The 16,895-nt window shown below is 39.5% G+C and overlaps 1 protein-coding gene across 1 annotated transcript in view; it reads left to right on the top strand.

Annotated features, from left to right (window-relative positions):
* Positions 1-16,895, top strand: part of LOC133608729 (spondin-1-like) — a 199,740-nt gene that overhangs the window by 12,431 nt on the left and 170,414 nt on the right. Inside the window, exon 2 of the mRNA XM_061964209.2 lies at positions 7,547-7,653. Within this exon, the coding sequence (XP_061820193.1) occupies positions 7,547-7,653 (107 nt within the window). The remainder of the gene's footprint in view (positions 1-7,546; positions 7,654-16,895) is intronic.

Here is a 16,895-nt window from a genome sequence, read left to right as displayed (position 1 = left end):
CTACATGTAGCTAAGCTATGTAGCTTAACTACTAGCCTAGCTACTTTTTTAACGAGTAGCTTTTCCTGTAGCTTAGCTACTTTTAGAACCATGTAGCTCGGTAGGTAACTTTAAAGCTACAAGCTACAAAGAGAGAAAATCGACTCCGAATCCAGGGCCCAAAAAATATAGAGAATATACAATGACTTTGATGAATGAGAACATCCATACATACGGAGGAAATCCATAATGATTGGTTGGTGTTTGCCCAAGTTAGGGCGAAACATTACGAACTGGCCAATCAGAGGCGGGTTATTGAAACTAGTAAGCAAAATCATAACAGACACGCACTCGTGTCACATGACGACAAGGGAGTTGGAGACAGAGGGATGCTTCAAGCTGACCATAGTTGAAAATAGCAGAGGGATTCTCTCCCGCAGATTAGATTTTTCATTTAGTAATGAAGACGACATCCAGAAAACCCATTATGCGTGTTCTTAGGCATATATAGACAAATGTATGTGTTTAGAGAAAACAATGCATAAAACCTGAGTTTTTAGTTGTTTACTCTGTAAACAAAAATCATAACTGCTCTCTTCATCTAAGATGTCCAACACACATTTAGGAACACACATTAAAATGAGTTGAGTTCATGAAAAGTTTTACTGCACATAACCATTACCAACTGTTCCCAAACAACACACAAGTCATTGTTTTGTCAAGATGTAGATAGATACTTATTTTTAACTGTAGGTAGAGAAAATGAATACCCCTTTAGGAGTGGGCCAAAGAAAAGGCAAGCTAAAACAAATACAGTGGGGTGTGTGGACCCCTAGAGGTCGTTGTAGGGTGTCCCCAGCTAAATGACAGATAGTTAATCGTAATGGACATTTGTACACTCTCAGTTACATTAACATTGATATTATACATGTGGGCCTATAAATATAAATGCTGTTAAATGTAGCTTTGATGTAGCAAGCTACTTTTGCAGTGTAGCTTTTAGTGTAGCTTGCTACAATTCTCCGGGTATAGCTTCCACTGTAGCTTAGATATATTTAACTGAGAGTAACTTGTAGCTTAGCTTACTACATTTTCCAAGTAGCTTGCCCATCACTGTCTCTCAGCACACATTGTAAAGAAGCTCTGCCATAAGAGGCCACCTTATTCACTGTGCTTTGCACATACAACGGTACCTTGGTTTTCATATAATCTGTCTGTTGAAAACTTAATTGTTTGAAAACCAAAACAATGTACAGTATATACATTGTATCCATTCCAGACACCCAGAAATGTTAACACAAAACACAGTTTTACATGCAGAAAACAATGCAAATTACATACTGACCTGTGTACCGGTAATTCCGGACTATAGAGCACACTTACAGAGGAGACAGATGGATTTTCATTCCGTGCGGTGGCTGTTTACCTGTGCGATGGCTGTGTCATGTGCATTTTGTTGTGTCTTCGCCATATATTAGTAATCGAGTAATCTATCGATAATAATCAGAGGTGGGTAGTAACGCGCTACATTTACTCCGTTACATCTACTTGAGTAACCTTTGGGATAAATTGTACTTCTAAGAGTAGTTTTAATGCAACATACTTTTACTTTTACTTGAGTATATTTATAGAGAAGAAACGCTACTTTTACTCCGCTACTTTTATCTACATTCAGCTCGCTACTCGCTACTAATTTTTATCGATCTGTTAATGCACGCTTTGTTTGTTTTGGTCTGTCAGACAGACCTTCAAAGTGCCTGCGTTACTGGTGACGTTTCACTCCGTTCCACCAATAAAATGCAGTCACTAGTGACGTTTGACTCCGTTCCACCAATCAGATGCAGTCACTGGTGACGTTGGACCAATCAAACAGAGCCAGGCGGTCACATGACCTGACTTAAACAAGTTGAAAAACTTATTGGGGTGTTACCATTTAGTGGTCAATTGTACAGAATATGTACTGTACTGTGCAATCTACTAATACAAGTTTCAATCAATCAATCAAAAGTGTGAAGGAAAAAAGACACTTTTTTATTTCAAACGTACATCCCGTCACAAGCCTAAAGACTGACTGCACAGTTCCTGTCTTCACAATAAAAGTGCCGCTCCATCGCGCCTGCGCTTTCAAAATAAGAGTCTCCGAAAGCCAGCGCAAACAAGCTAGCAAGCTACGGAATTTGCCGCCAATGTATTTCTTGTAAAGTGTATAAAAACGAATATGGAAGCTGGACAGATAAGATGCCAAAAACCAACCACTTTCATGTGGTATTAGACAGAAAGGAGGAACTTTTTTTCTCCTCCATTTGAAAACGTGGACGCTATCAGCACTACTGTCTGATTACAGTCAATGCAAGTCATCAGAATCAGGTAATACACCAACTTATATTCTTGTCTTCATGAAAGAAAGGAATCTATATGTGTTAAACATGCATGTATATTCATTAAAACACCTTTAACATGTAAACAAAAACGGCAAAATAAATAAATATAAATTATATACTGTATATATATATGTGTATATATATATATATATATATATATATATATATATATATGTGTATGTGTATGTATATATATATATATATATATATATATATATATATATATATATATATATATATATATATATATATATATATATGTATATGATATGTGTGTGTATGTTACTCATCAGTTACTCAGTACTTGAGTAGTTTTTTCACAACATACTTGTTACTTTTACTCAAGTAAATATTTGGGTGACTACTCCTTACTTTTACTTGAGTAATAAATCTCTAAAGTAACAGTACTCTTACTTGAGTACAATTTCTGGCTACTCTACCCACCTCTGATAATAATCAAATAAAACACGTTGTTTAGCATCAAAGTGACTTTTTGGGGTAATAGTTACACATGCAAATTAAAATTTAAATAACAAAATGAAATTTGTATAACATTGAAATTTCATTAATACAACAGGAGCATCCCTATTTATTACTTATATTAAAAAATAATGTTAAAAAAAAACCAAAACAAAAAAACAGTGCAGCCAGAAGTACATGAACAAACAAACATATACACATTTAGACATAAACACTCTAATTGTTTCATACACTGCCACTCATCATACTTTATCAAACACATACACATTTGAAAAAGTATTAATTGGATGTTTGGGGTGTTGGCAAACAACTGTTTAGTATTAACATAGATGCTAACATGGGTGTTTGAATAAAACATGTGTTATGCAAGTCAAACATAAGATGGTGAACTCGGCTTTTACCTTGTTTCTGCTTGTTTGCTGCTCTTAAATATGCAGGATCATGTCATGGTAATATGCTGCATATTAATGTAGTGCTACTGCTGGGTTGCAATCACGTGACCTAAAAGCACTTCTGGGTTTCAGGCGATGGTCTAGCGTCCCATTAGGGCACTGTTTATTTACCTGCATCAGTGCAGATTTGGACCTCGAAAAGTTTAGACGCAAATATATAAACGATCAGGAAAATAATATTTAAAATGGGATGGACTGGATTTTCACACACTTAAGAAAAATATTTGTTTTAAGTTTCAAACGTCCTCATCACCAGGACGTTACTGCTCGCTACGACCTCACTTCATTTGACGCTCACATGGATTTAGAGAAGAAAAGATTTTACATCTGGAGGGGTCCACAAATTAAACATAAATTTGTTAAAGACAAAGTTGTATTTATTCTTGCATCGCCAAGTAACGTATTTGATTGACATAACGAGCGCCTTGCTGCTGTGATTGTGATGCTAATGGAAAAAGATTAAGTCTCATCTACAATTCATGTCTGCAGTTGTTTTTATGGTGTGAAGTTCATATTTTGTCTCCTTATTTAGCTATAGATGTCCTTGTTGTTCAGCAATATTTGCGAACAATAACAAGATTCAGTGTATGCTGTTGAGCCTACGAGAGATTTATTCATCGAGTTTATTAAAAATATTAAGGATATTTTCTTGATGCTTGATTGCTAACAAATAGCAACATAGATGCTATAATGTGGTCATCCGTGTTGAATAAAGCACTTGGCTTTCCTGCGCAATAACTAAGCTTTTAGTTTCTGTTACAAAAATCAACAATGAAAATACGGTGGATTGGACCAACTCTCACAATAACTATTACAAGTTTATTTGCACAACCAGGTCTTTTTAGTTAGGCGGAGCAATTACAAAAGAACACAAACTAATGCGATCTCTTATCCTTTTTTACGTTTAGTTCTGCTCTCAAACCCTACTGATATAGAAGAGGATAATCTCGATTGTATCACCGAAAGTTTCTCAAACAAATCAAATGTTCAAACAAACATTTTACAAAGTGATCACTGCAGACCCGAGCATGGTCCGATTGTATTCCAAAAGGTGATTATCAGGATATTTTTAAAAGCCATTTCCTTTGATGCACTTTCGTTTTTTCGCTGACTTTATTTCCTTCATGAACCACTTCTTTCGGGACTCTATGAACGCTCTTTCCTATCTCTCTATTTGAACGACTGAAACACCCAAGAACAGAACAGCAATGCAGCATTTCCTGCTCAAAGTCTACACTCATTCTCACTTGTTTTAATGCTACGCTCTAGCTGGTTGATCATCGTGTGAATTAAGCCGCAAAGAAAAAAAACAAACCTGACATCATATGTAACCCAGCAATGGGGAAGTGCCAGCTCAATTTGACAGTGGTAACATCTCATCACAATGTCTGTCTATTTTGGTTTTAAATGTTCACAAAACCTCTCTCTCATCTTCAATGGGAATTTTTCTTTTTTCCACTTTGTCTTTTTCCTTTGAGCAATCTTGTCAGAGTATGTTGGTGACGAACCCCAAGATGCAGAGATGGCAGGCTTTGTCCAGGAAAACATGATTTAATTTAACACTATAACAAAAAAACAAACAAAAGGGTACAAACAAAAGGCGCGCACAAGGCGGAGAACAAACTTGGCTATGAACTAAAATAGCACAAAGGCTAACTGTCGACAAGAAACAAAAACACTTACTGTGACACAAAGGAACTATGACATGAGCAGAGTGAACAAAAGTAGACAGAGCTACTACGACAAGTATTATGACAGGTAGTAGTGACAATAATCCAGCACTGACTGGAGAGGAAGGCAGGTTCAAATAGCAGCTGGCTGATTGACACCAGGTGTGGCCAGGTGCCAATCAGCCACAGCTAAGGGGACAAAGCACTCAGGGAGATAATCAGGAAATAACCAAAATAAGAGCGCTGACAGGAAACAAAGACAGGAAAAACCAAAACCTAACTGAACTGTCAGTGACAAACCTGACAAATCTCTCTTTATCGGCACTCTGCGAGTCTCCCCTGCCCCCACACACACAGGCCAAGCTGCATCACCGAAAGGCGCTTGTGCGGTCTTGTTATAACAATGTCTGCGTATTTTACTTATTTAAACGAATCACAAGAAAATACAAATCAATGCTTTTTTACAATCAAACTTATCAATTTGGCCAATTAATCATTGCAGTCCAAGTAAGTGAATTTTAATTTATTTGGTCTGACGTGACAAGGCTAATTTTATTGGCGGAATGTGAAGCTTGGGAACCTGGAAAAATCCATAAATTAGACTCTGCATTGTATAAAATGCAGGTTTCAAAGCGTGGGAAAAAAGTGCCGTCTTTTAGTCCGGAAATTACGGTGTGTCTGTCCTTTTTATGTTGATACCCTGTCAATTTCAATCAATCGAATCAACTCCGGTCCCACTGTGTCTTATTTCTAAAAAGTGCCTGCTTAAACTGACATTAACATACATGGTTGACAGCTATTGTGAACATAAATTTTGACACTGAAAGTGAAAATTTCTATGAAAAATCAGTTATTATTGTTAACTTCATCATTATCACTTACCGCAACACAGCTGCTGTCTAGTTGCACAGAATTAGAATTTGCACAGTGACTTCTTGTTCAGTGCAAAGTAAGCTTCAAAATAAAAGCATGGCTATATTAATCCGGATTCTATCGCAACAACTCACAAAATGCATCCATCTAAAAGTGTTTTTTTAGCTGGTTAATGAAATAAATATTTGTACCAAAGCTGTATTGTTATCGCAGTTAAGACATACAACACGTATACTGCAGCAACTCTGTGTCAGGCTTGGTCAAAAGGATAGGACTCAGATGCACAGCTTCCTTTCACCTCCAGAGTCAAGGTAATACAATATCTATATTAACAAAAACACTAGTCGGCGAAAAAGGTTCCAAAAAATAGGAACAACCGAAAATCACTCCGAAAGGAGGAAAACACAACAACAATGACAAACAATAATTGCCGCCGTATATATGCTATACAATTTATTAACACAAAAACGCTCCAACAGGAGGAAGAAACAAAAATTCTACACTTATCTAATCTAATAAAGTTTAACAAAAAATGTCACTCAAAAATTTGAGGGAAGAATGAAAGAAAAAAATGATAACTCACCACTTCGGCTGAATAAACTAAATAACAAAAAAATCACTGCTGTGGAGGAAAAAAAGGAAAACTCAAAATAGCAACGAAGGAATTCAGGATCAAGGAATATAAACACAAGACGAGGCAAGGCAAGGCAAGGCATGGACATGGACATGGTTGCTAGAGAGGCACGAATACACGAGATAATCTGGCACAGAACAAGGGGAGGCGTGGGCTTATGAAACACATGAGGGTAATGGGAAACAGGTGGAAACAATCAGGGGTCAGGGATGACGTCAGAATGATGACACAAAAGGAAGGGCAAGTGATCTGACACGAGAGGAGTTACTTTTCAAAGTAAAACATGCAATTTACAAGACAGAAGAAACCAAGACAAGACATCCCTCACCGCGGTGTGACACTCTGCTCCATAAAAGTATGAATTAGCATATAAAAACAGAAGAATACAAATAAAATGTGCACAAATGCAGGAAAGGGTTATGTCAATGTGAGTCAGCCAGTTCAAAGAGCATTTTCGTATTTTATTTTGTGTTCTACAGTTTGCTTTTATGTGTCTTTGTTGTTCTTTGCGGTCCTCTAATTTCTGTTGAAGGCTGTATTTGTTTTTGCTCAATTTGCCAAGCTTTTAATTTGTAACATTCAATTGAAATGACAATTGATGATGTTTTTGCAAACACAAAGCCGAAATCTTAACATAGCTTTAGGGTGTTGCTTGATTTGTTCCAAATTAAAGCTGGCTTGAGCCTTGTTGCTTCCTTCTATGCTGTAGTCATGCTTATGATTTAGCTGTGACTGTTGTTTTCACCTTCATAAATAGTATTACTGAATAATAAAACACTCTGGTTACACGGAAGTTGCATGGCAATGTTGTACAGATTGGTCCACAAATATTTGGACAGTCACTCAGCTTTTTCTGATGTTGCCTTTAAACCACCATAATGATTGTGTTAATTTAAGGGGTTTCACAAAAATATGACATTCATCAATTAGCAATTGCCTCAATTTCATAAAGAATCCCTCTATTGTCAGGGGCCCAATACTATTTGTTCCATTGACTGTACAGTAAATATAACCATCGTTTCTCCTGTCTCCTGACATCTAATGCTTTGTGCTACTCTTCTTTTTACCTCCATCCAGTGACTCTGTTTGCAACCAGCCCATCCTACTTCAGAGGTTTCACCCTCATCGCCCTGAAGGAGGGCACACTAGGAGACCAAGAAGAAGACTACATTGGACATTTCCAGGTGAGCTAAAGCTTAGAATCTAAAAGGTTTCAGTCTATTTTTGAACAATTTTAAAAGAGTCTCAGAATCCCACAGTCGTCTATTTAAAGGATATTGGCCAAAATCTAGCCTTGGTGCTGGAATTAGACCATTTAAAAAGTGTTTTTAGTAAGCCCTACTGGGAATATGTTGTTTTGTGTGTCTGTAGTTTTAATGCTAATGAGCTGTATTTGCCCACACCTGTTTTTGACAGCATGTAACGCCAAGAAACCTATTGTGCTTTTTATAAAATAATTTTAACATATGCACTGTAACTGAGTAAATGCTGTACATCATATTCAACAATGAAGTGGGACAGGAGGACACAAACAACATGAGCATAGCCTTGTGAGTTAGAGTATTAACATTGTCATATTTTAACAGCAACAACAGGCTGGGTTAGTTTATTTGCTAAAGACAAACAAAATAATATAAAACAATTATTAAAATAATGACTCAAAGTTTCCTGTCTGTAGCTGACTGGTGGATAGTTAGTAGAGCTCCTTGGTTTATTTTTAAGATATGTGAAATGAAGTGAATTATATTTATATAGCGCTTTTCTCTCGTGACTCAAAGCGCTTTACATTGTGAAACCCAATATCTAAGTTACATTTAAACCAGTGTGGGTGGCACTGGGAGCAGGTGGGTAAAGTGTCTTGCCCAAGGACACAACAGCAGTGACTAGGTTGGCAGAAGCGGAGATCGAACCCGGAACCCTCAAGTTGCTGGCACGGCCACTCTACCAACCGAGCCATACCGCCCCATATGTAGCAGAGCCTGCTTTTTTTATTATAACAAAACCTTCCTCCCTAAAGTGGCAGGCATATACGTAGAGCGGGTTGTCATGTGTTAGGTTTGTCATTTATGACCTGGAACTTGAAAAGGGACCATATGAGCCCCTCTTCTCTCAAAAATGGAGCAATTAAGTGATGGAGATTATAGATTTTTTCTAGTTTGGTGCTCATAAACAGGCTCTAGAGGCACATATTAAAATTGTGCATAACAGGGAAGCTTTAAATAGCATGTGTTCATCAGGATCGTTTATGATGGTGCAAAAGAGCGTTTTCTCCAAAATATCATGAATCCATCCATCCATCCATCCATTTCCTACTGCTTGTCTCTTAGAGGGTACCGGTATTTTTTTTTTAATTTAAACACTGTGAACATAGTCAAAATATTCATTTTTCAGCTTCACAGTAACACAACTTCTTACTTTATTTTTTAAATGATTTTAACGCATTCCATCCATTCATCCATATTCTTCCGCTTATCCGAGGTCGGGTCGCGGGGGCAGCAGCCTAAGCAGGGAATCCCAGACTTCCCTCTCCCCAGCCAATTCGTCCAGCTCCTACCGAGGGATCCCGAGGCGTTCCCAGGCCAGCCGGGAGAGATAGTCTTTCCAACGTGTCCTGGGTCTTCCCCGTGGCCTCCTAGGGAGGCGTTCGGGTGGCATCCTGACCAGATGCCTGAACCACTTCTTTTGGCTCCTCTCAATGTGGAGGAGCAGCGGCTTTACTTTAAGCTCCTCCTGGATGGCAGAGCTTCTCACCCTATGTCTAAGGGAGAGCCCCGCCACCCGGCGGAGGAAGCTCATTTCGGCCGCTTGTACCACTGATCTTATCCTTTCGGTCATAACCCAAAGCTCATGACCATAGGTGAGGATGGGAACGTAGATCGACCGGTAAATTGAGAGCTTTGCCTTCCGGCTCAGCTCCTTCTTCACCACAACGGATTGATACAGCGTCCGCATTACTGAAGACGCCGCACCGATCCGCCTGTCGATCTCACGATCCACTCTTCCCTCACTCATGAACAAGACTCCGAGGTACTTCAACTCCTCCACTTGGGGCAGGGTCTCCTCCCCAACCCGGAGATGGCACTCCACCCTTTTCGGGGCGAGAACCATGGACTCGGACTTGGAGGTGCTGATTCTCATCCCAGTGGCTTCACACTCGGCTGCGAATCGATCCAGTGAGAGCTGAAGATCCTGGCCAGACGAAGCCATCAGGACCACATCATCTGCAAAAAGCAGAGACCTAATCCTGCAGCCACCAAACCAGATCCCCTCAACGCCCTGACTGCGCCTAGAAATTCTGTCCATAAAAGTTATGAACCGAATCGGTGACAAAGGGCAGCCTTGGCGGAGTCCAATCCTCACTGGAAACGGGTCCGACTTACTGCTGGCAATGCGGACCAAGCTCTGACACTGATCACACAGGGAGAAGACCGCCACAATCAGACAGTCCGTTACCCCATACTCTCTGAGCACTCCCCACAGGACTTCCCGGGGTACACGGTCGAATGCCTTCTCCAAGTCCACAAAGCACATGTAGACTGGTTGGGCAAACTCCCATGCACCCTCAAGGACCCTGCTGAGAGTACAGAGCTGGTCCACAGTTCCACGACAAAGACGAAAACCACACTGTTCCTCCTGAATCCGAGGTTCGACTATCCAACTCATCAAAATTCATTTTCACTCCAAAATTTGCCCACATATAGTATAGTATACGTTTAGTTGTACACTCTTGGAAAGTGATGGTGTTTACAGGCCAATTAGCCTTTATTGAGGTAGCTACAGTCTGAGTAAGACAAGTGTTGGCAGACAGACACAGCAGGGTGCTGTTACACACATTCACACATAAAAGTCAAAATAAGTCTTTGTAGTTCTCATGCCAAGAGGAGAATGCTGCTTGATGATCTACTCTACTGTACGCACATGAGGACTGTCGAGGAGGAGCATCACAAGAAAATTCATTATTTATTTTTAAACGTGTTTGTGTGAGGAGCTTTAAGGTAATATTTAATTACTATGAGGTTCATTATGGATTTTAAATCAGGAAATCTTCATGGTTTATGCTCTGGCGGATTCATTGATAATTATAGGGAGTACCGTAATATATACGCTCAATGGATGCTTTAAGGAGCACAATTTAATGAAATACAGTATAAAAGCAATGTTGTTTATTGTGCTTGTGTAGTTTACAGTGGTGAACTTAACTACATATATACTGAGAGGTGATACTCCTCTCAAGTAGCCAGTAAATAAGATAAACAACATTTTAAAAACATCTCTCAGTAAGATGCACAATAAATAAATTATAAAATATCATCCATCCATCCATCTTCTTCCACTTATACGAAGTCGGGTTGCGGGGGCAGAAGCTTAAGCAGAGAAGCCCAGCCTCCCCTCTCCCCCAGCTACTTCGTCCAGCCCTTCCTGTGTATTTTCCTGTAAATAACTGGCAGAATTTTACAGTAATGTACTGTAAAAATAGATTTCACAGAAAGAAAAACTGGCAGCTCAGTCAACACAATTTTAACGTAAAAATAACAGTGGCAAGGTTTTTCCTTTTTCCATTTCCATGTTCAGCAGGGGTCTCAAATACTAAACCTAACCCTTAAGAATCACGTTATACCTACGTGACTAAATGTGTTAACTACGTCTAACAGCAACTATAGTAGTGACCCTGAGATATGGTAGGCCTTAAGTCAACGTAAATGTAAAATTAAACATACAAATGGTATTGCCTAATGTGTGTTTGTTGTGCTGTAATAATATATTTTCTATCAGCCGTCCAGGGTATGTGGGCCACAATTACACGAAACTCGCATTTCTCAAACTTTTTTCACCAAGTAAACCTCAGAAAAAAATAGCCTCTCCAAGTACCAACATAATGACCAACATTAAAATACAGTGACGTAGTAGGCCTAAGTATTCATTAAAACAAGGCAGAAGTTTTATATAAGACATATATTTCTTTTTTTTTTTTTTTGGCCACTGTAACATTACACACAGTTTGAACAGTAACACCGTGTTTAAAAATAGGAAAATAAAACTTTAATCAAGTGATTCTTTAGCGTACCATTAGATGAGGCCCGCAGCGTACAGCTTGAGAATCATAAACTGTGACGTGGCTTTGCGGGCCACAGAATAACGGTCAGTTATAATAATGCATTTTAAAAAACAAGAATACATTTTTCGAAAAATAAACAGGCAGCTCAGTGGCTGGAATATCACTGTAGAAATAACAATGGTACCATTTATAAAAATGCACAGTAAAAACAATGACCATAGATTTCACAGTGAAAAAAAATGGCAGCTCATTCGCCAGAATCTTACGGTGTAAATTACAGTGGTAGCGTTTTTCCATGTCTCGCAATTCGGAGAAAACCCCTCCCTGAAATGTTACTGAAAAAATTATGGCGACTGGACTGCTGCCAGTTTATCGTACATTTCGTATCGATTTTTTTTTTTTTTTTACACTGTGCTAAGCACCAACCCAACCAACATTAATAAACATGTTGTTAAATTACTATCTAAAAAAGAGCATTCCATCCATCCATCCATTTTCTACCGCTTGTCCCTCTCTGGGGGGTGCTGGAGCCTATCCCAGCTGCATTCGGGCAGAAGGCGGAGTACACCCTGGACAAGTTACCACCTCATCGTATTTTCTTTTAATTAAAAAATCACAGCAGCCTACCATGTCAGCTAAATACGTTTGATTAGAGACAACTTGATTACATGTTTTTGCACTGAGTTTGAAATCGTACAGCATATTTTCTTGACAAGACAAATTTAGCAACCTTTCTTGTTATTCTTCCACTCTAGTTGATTTATTGAATCTGCAGCACAGTCTGGTTTGCACAGTGACCTCATATAGCAGAGTGGCACTGCTGTAGGGTGGCATTCTCTGCGAACTTGGTCATATAAAAAACTGAAAACCTTTATGTGGAGGTTGCCCTCCAGTGGGTTCCTCTGACCACCAAACACTGTCACAAGAGCCCGGATCAGGGTTACAACACTGTTTTATTTCCCTCACAAAGTGCGAGTGTTCTGCTTTCCAGCAAAATGTTTTCTGTGCCCGTGTCTCACTCTCTTTCTCTCGCTCCCACTCCGGCTCCAACAACGTGTCTCATTCCGGCTGCTGCTAATAAAGGCGACAGGTGATTAGATAACAAGGTCCACCTGGGCCATGCACTCACCTGTTGCTGTCTTCGAGGCCGGTCCTTGCACACCCCGTTCCGTGGCAGGCCCGCAGGCCACGCCCCCCTCCACACTTTATTTCTCGTCTCAGTGGCCAGCATTCTTTCTACTCTGTTCAGTTTGTACATCCCAGTCTGGAGTTGTGACAAGAAGATAAAACATCATGTGAATGAATTGTAGAGGTTTAGATATTTAATTGCCTTTATTGCCATACTAGGTCTGTCCCAAAATAGGTATGTCTCAAACTAGCATTTTTTTTAGGTAATATTGTTTCAACTACAATAATTTACATTAGCATCTGCTTGATAAAATTCACTTTCTGTACACAATTGATAGTATTATAATATATAATACTGTAATATATTAAATAATTGTATTGCTCGTTACACAAATAACTAATTACACAAGAATGTAACATTTATTATTGTTTTCAAAACTTACAAGAATCTTTGTCATCATAGAAAATATAGTGGTGAAACTCCAAAAAATTGAATAGCTTGCAAAGGTTTTTTTAGATATACAAGTTGAAACTAATACATGACATAGGCTATTAACATGCAATTCAAGAAATTTCAAGCCTTCTTTTGATCTAATTTTGATGATTATGGCTTACAGCTTATAAATACCCTGAATTGAAAATCTCAGAAAATGTGGGGTTTAAAAAACTCTAAGCCTATATCATCAAAATAATAACACATAATGGCTTGACATACCTCTCGTTGCATGTGATGAGTTCCATCTATCTATCCATTTTCTACTGCTTGTCCCTCTCGATATCGCGTATTAGTTTCACATTTGAAGTTGAATTGCTGACATGAATGGACTCTGACACCATAATCAAATATTTTGAGTTTCACCTGTATGACTAAGTTAAAATCTGGTTGGAGGAAAGCATGCACTTTTCTCTGACTACAATTGAACATTCACCTACCGAAAATCAGGAGCGTCTACTTTAGCAAATGGCTGCAAGCTTTTGACCTCAAACTTAGTCACTGCTCGGTAACATTTGTCCAGCGGCAGACGTGAACTGGAGCAAGTACTACTTGCATCAAAGCCAGTCAGAAACTGTCCCTCATAATTCCCATCTAAATGAGAAGGCATTCAATTCAATTTAACAGGTAATACCGCTAACATTATAGGCAGTGTTAGCACCTGTCGTATTCGATGACTTTGGAGTGGTTAAAAACACGACATTTATTTTTAGTTATTGCATGCTGTGTGTTTATATGTTTCAACGTATTGCTTGCATGTCATTTTGATGAAATAACAACCTTGCAATTATTACAAGTAGCACTGTTGCAATCCTTTCTTGTAAAATGTAGCCAAACTTTGAAGTGTTTCCGCGGCCTGAGCCCCATGTTGTTGTCTGAACTCACCACTCACGTTGCGTGAATTGTGAAGGGAATCGTTTGAAAAATTGGAAAGTGATTCCAAGGAAATTGATACACTGGGATGTTTTTGATTCCCATCCCAAGTCATGTTATGTTGCATTTCTCTGTCAGTTGTTATAATCACACTACAATTCCTGGTTTGCTTGTGTTTAGTTCTTCTGGAATCACAAAAAAGTAATGTTTTCTTGTGGGGTTAGTCCTCTCAATGCTCACAATGAGCTAAAGTCTCTTGGGATTTGCTGATGTGCTGTTGTGCACGATGATGGTTTGTGCACGATTTTGTGCTTTTTCAAAGGCATTTAACAATATTGACCTGAATCTACCAGTGGTTATTTTCCTTGAAAAAAATACTCAATTCAAGACACACACATGCATGCACAACAAGCACAAGTGTGACCTGTCGTGATGCATTTTCTTCCAAAGTAGGAATAATTAGCCAAGGAGACGTTGTGATCAATGAAGTCATCAAATAACTGTCAATCACAAAAAAAGAATAATGTCATTCTTTATTGTAATATGCCGTTTGTACAATACATTTGTTTATTCAATTTTTTTTTAATATGCCATTCGTAGCCATTGTTGCTATGGTTATCATTTAGGTCCATAAGTCAGGTGATCTGGGAGATCTGGTTTCCAATCTCCGTTTAGACATCACTGTGTGAAGTTTGCATGTTCTCCCCGTGTGTGCGTGGGTTTTCTCTGGGTACTACGGTTTCCTCCCACATTCCAAAAATATACATGTTAGGTTAATTGAAGACACTCAATTGTCAGTAGGTACTCATGTGAGTGTGAATTATTGTTTGTCTATATGTGCCCTGCCATTGGCTGATGACCAGTTTAGGATGTACCTCATCTCTTGCCCAAAGTCAGCTGGGATAGGCTCCAGCTTACCCGCGACCCTCGTGAAAGTAAGCAGTATGGAACATTTTTTTATGGCTATCTTCGACTAAGGATTATTATAGTTGAATCTGATTTGTTAGATTTTGTCCATAGTCGATAATAAGTATAATTTATGGTATAGTTTTTTTTAGAGAGAAATAAACAGATTGTGATGATATGTCGTTGTGTATATCTACACTGACTGGTCACTTATTGTCAGTAATGTCACGTGAATGTTGAGCCACTAGCTCAGTGGCCTTGTGGTTAGAATGTCCGCCCTGAGACTGGGAGGTCGTGAGTTCAAACCCCGGCCGAGTCATACCAAATACTACAAAAAATAGGACCCATTGCTTCCCTGCTTGGCACTCAACATCAAGGGTTGGAATTGGGGGTTAAATCACCAAATGATTCCCGAGCGCAGTGCACACTGCTGCTCACTGCTCCCCTCACCTTCCAGGGGGTGAACATGGGGATGGGTCAAATGCAGAGAACACATTTCACCACACCCATTGTGTGTGTGACAATCGTTGGGACTTTTTTTTTTTATAAGGTGAATCTTCTGAAGATAAAGATAACTTTGCGTCTCATTTATTGCAGCTAATTGGTTCCAGACCAAGCCGTAATAAACACATTTCTGCAAAGTAAGACTAAATACGAATAAATCTAATATTTTCATAGTTAGGGCATAACAAGCTGTTTATGACCTCCTCATATGACAGTCACAGCTACAACTATTATAGCGTGTTGTTACAATTCCGTGTTGTTAGCATTGCATGCCCCGCATTTTCATTCCATATTGCTCACGCCAAGTGCTCAACAATGTCATGTGGAGCTGATGATGATGAAGTGCATCAAAAAGGTTAATCTGTGTTGGCGTTTTGCTAGCAATAAGCGGATCCATTATCTCTAATTTAGTACAGGCTACTTGATTTTTAAATTGCTCACGTCAATGACTCACCAATGTGGAGAAGGTTTGTTGATGAAGCATGAGTTAAAGAGGCTTTCTATAAAAAAGGGGACCGGAGGTTGTGTTCAAACTATCGTGGGATCACACTCTTCAGCCATCTTGGTAAGGTCTATTCAGGTGTAAAGGAGAGGAGGCTATGCTGGATAATCGAACCATGGATTCAAGAGGAGCAGCTGTAACTCTTAGCTGGATCCTTGAGAGTGCATGGGAGTTTGCCCAACCCATCTCCATGTGTTTTGTGGGCTTCGAGAAAGCAGTCAACATTGTTCCTCGGGTAGTCCTGTGGGGAGTGCTCCTGAATATGGGGCATCGGGCCATCAGATTGTGGTCTGTCTGCTCCCTGTATGATCATTGTCAGAGCTTGGTCCGCATTGCTGGCAGTAAATCGGACCCATTTCCAGTGAGGGTTGGACTGCGCCAGAGCTGCTCTTTGTCACCAATTGTAACCCGAACTGTTTTGGACAGAAATTCAAGGTGCAGTCAGGGCGTTAAAGGGATCTGCTTTGGTGGGCGCACAATTAGGTTTGAACTTTATTCAACTGATGTGGTCATCTGGACGTGATCTTCAACTCTCACTGGAACGGTTTGCAGCTGAGTGTGAAGCGACTGCGATAACAATAAGCACCTCTCAGTCCAAGTCTAAGGAAAAGGGTTGAGTCGCATCTCTGGGTTGCGGATGAGATCCTGCCCCAAGGAGTTGAAGTACTTTGGGGTCTTGATCACGAGTGAGGGAAGAGTGGATTGTGAGATCGACAGGCGGATCAGTGCAGCGTTGGCAGTGATGTTGACTCTGCATCAGTCCATTGTGGTGAAGAGGGAGCTGAGCTGGAAGGCAGAGTTTTCAATTTACTGGTCCAACGAAGTTCCTATCCTCACCTATGGTCATGAGCTTTGGGTTGTGCGTGAAAGGACAAGATTGCGGCTCACCCTTAGAGATAGGGTGACAAGCGCTGTAATTCGGGAGAGGCTCAGAGTAAAGTTACTGCTCCTTCACATCGAGAGG

This window comes from Nerophis lumbriciformis, linkage group LG06 (assembly GCF_033978685.3).
Source record: "Nerophis lumbriciformis linkage group LG06, RoL_Nlum_v2.1, whole genome shotgun sequence".
Taxonomy (NCBI): domain Eukaryota; kingdom Metazoa; phylum Chordata; class Actinopteri; order Syngnathiformes; family Syngnathidae; genus Nerophis; species Nerophis lumbriciformis.
This window is presented reverse-complemented; position numbering and strand designations above follow the sequence as displayed.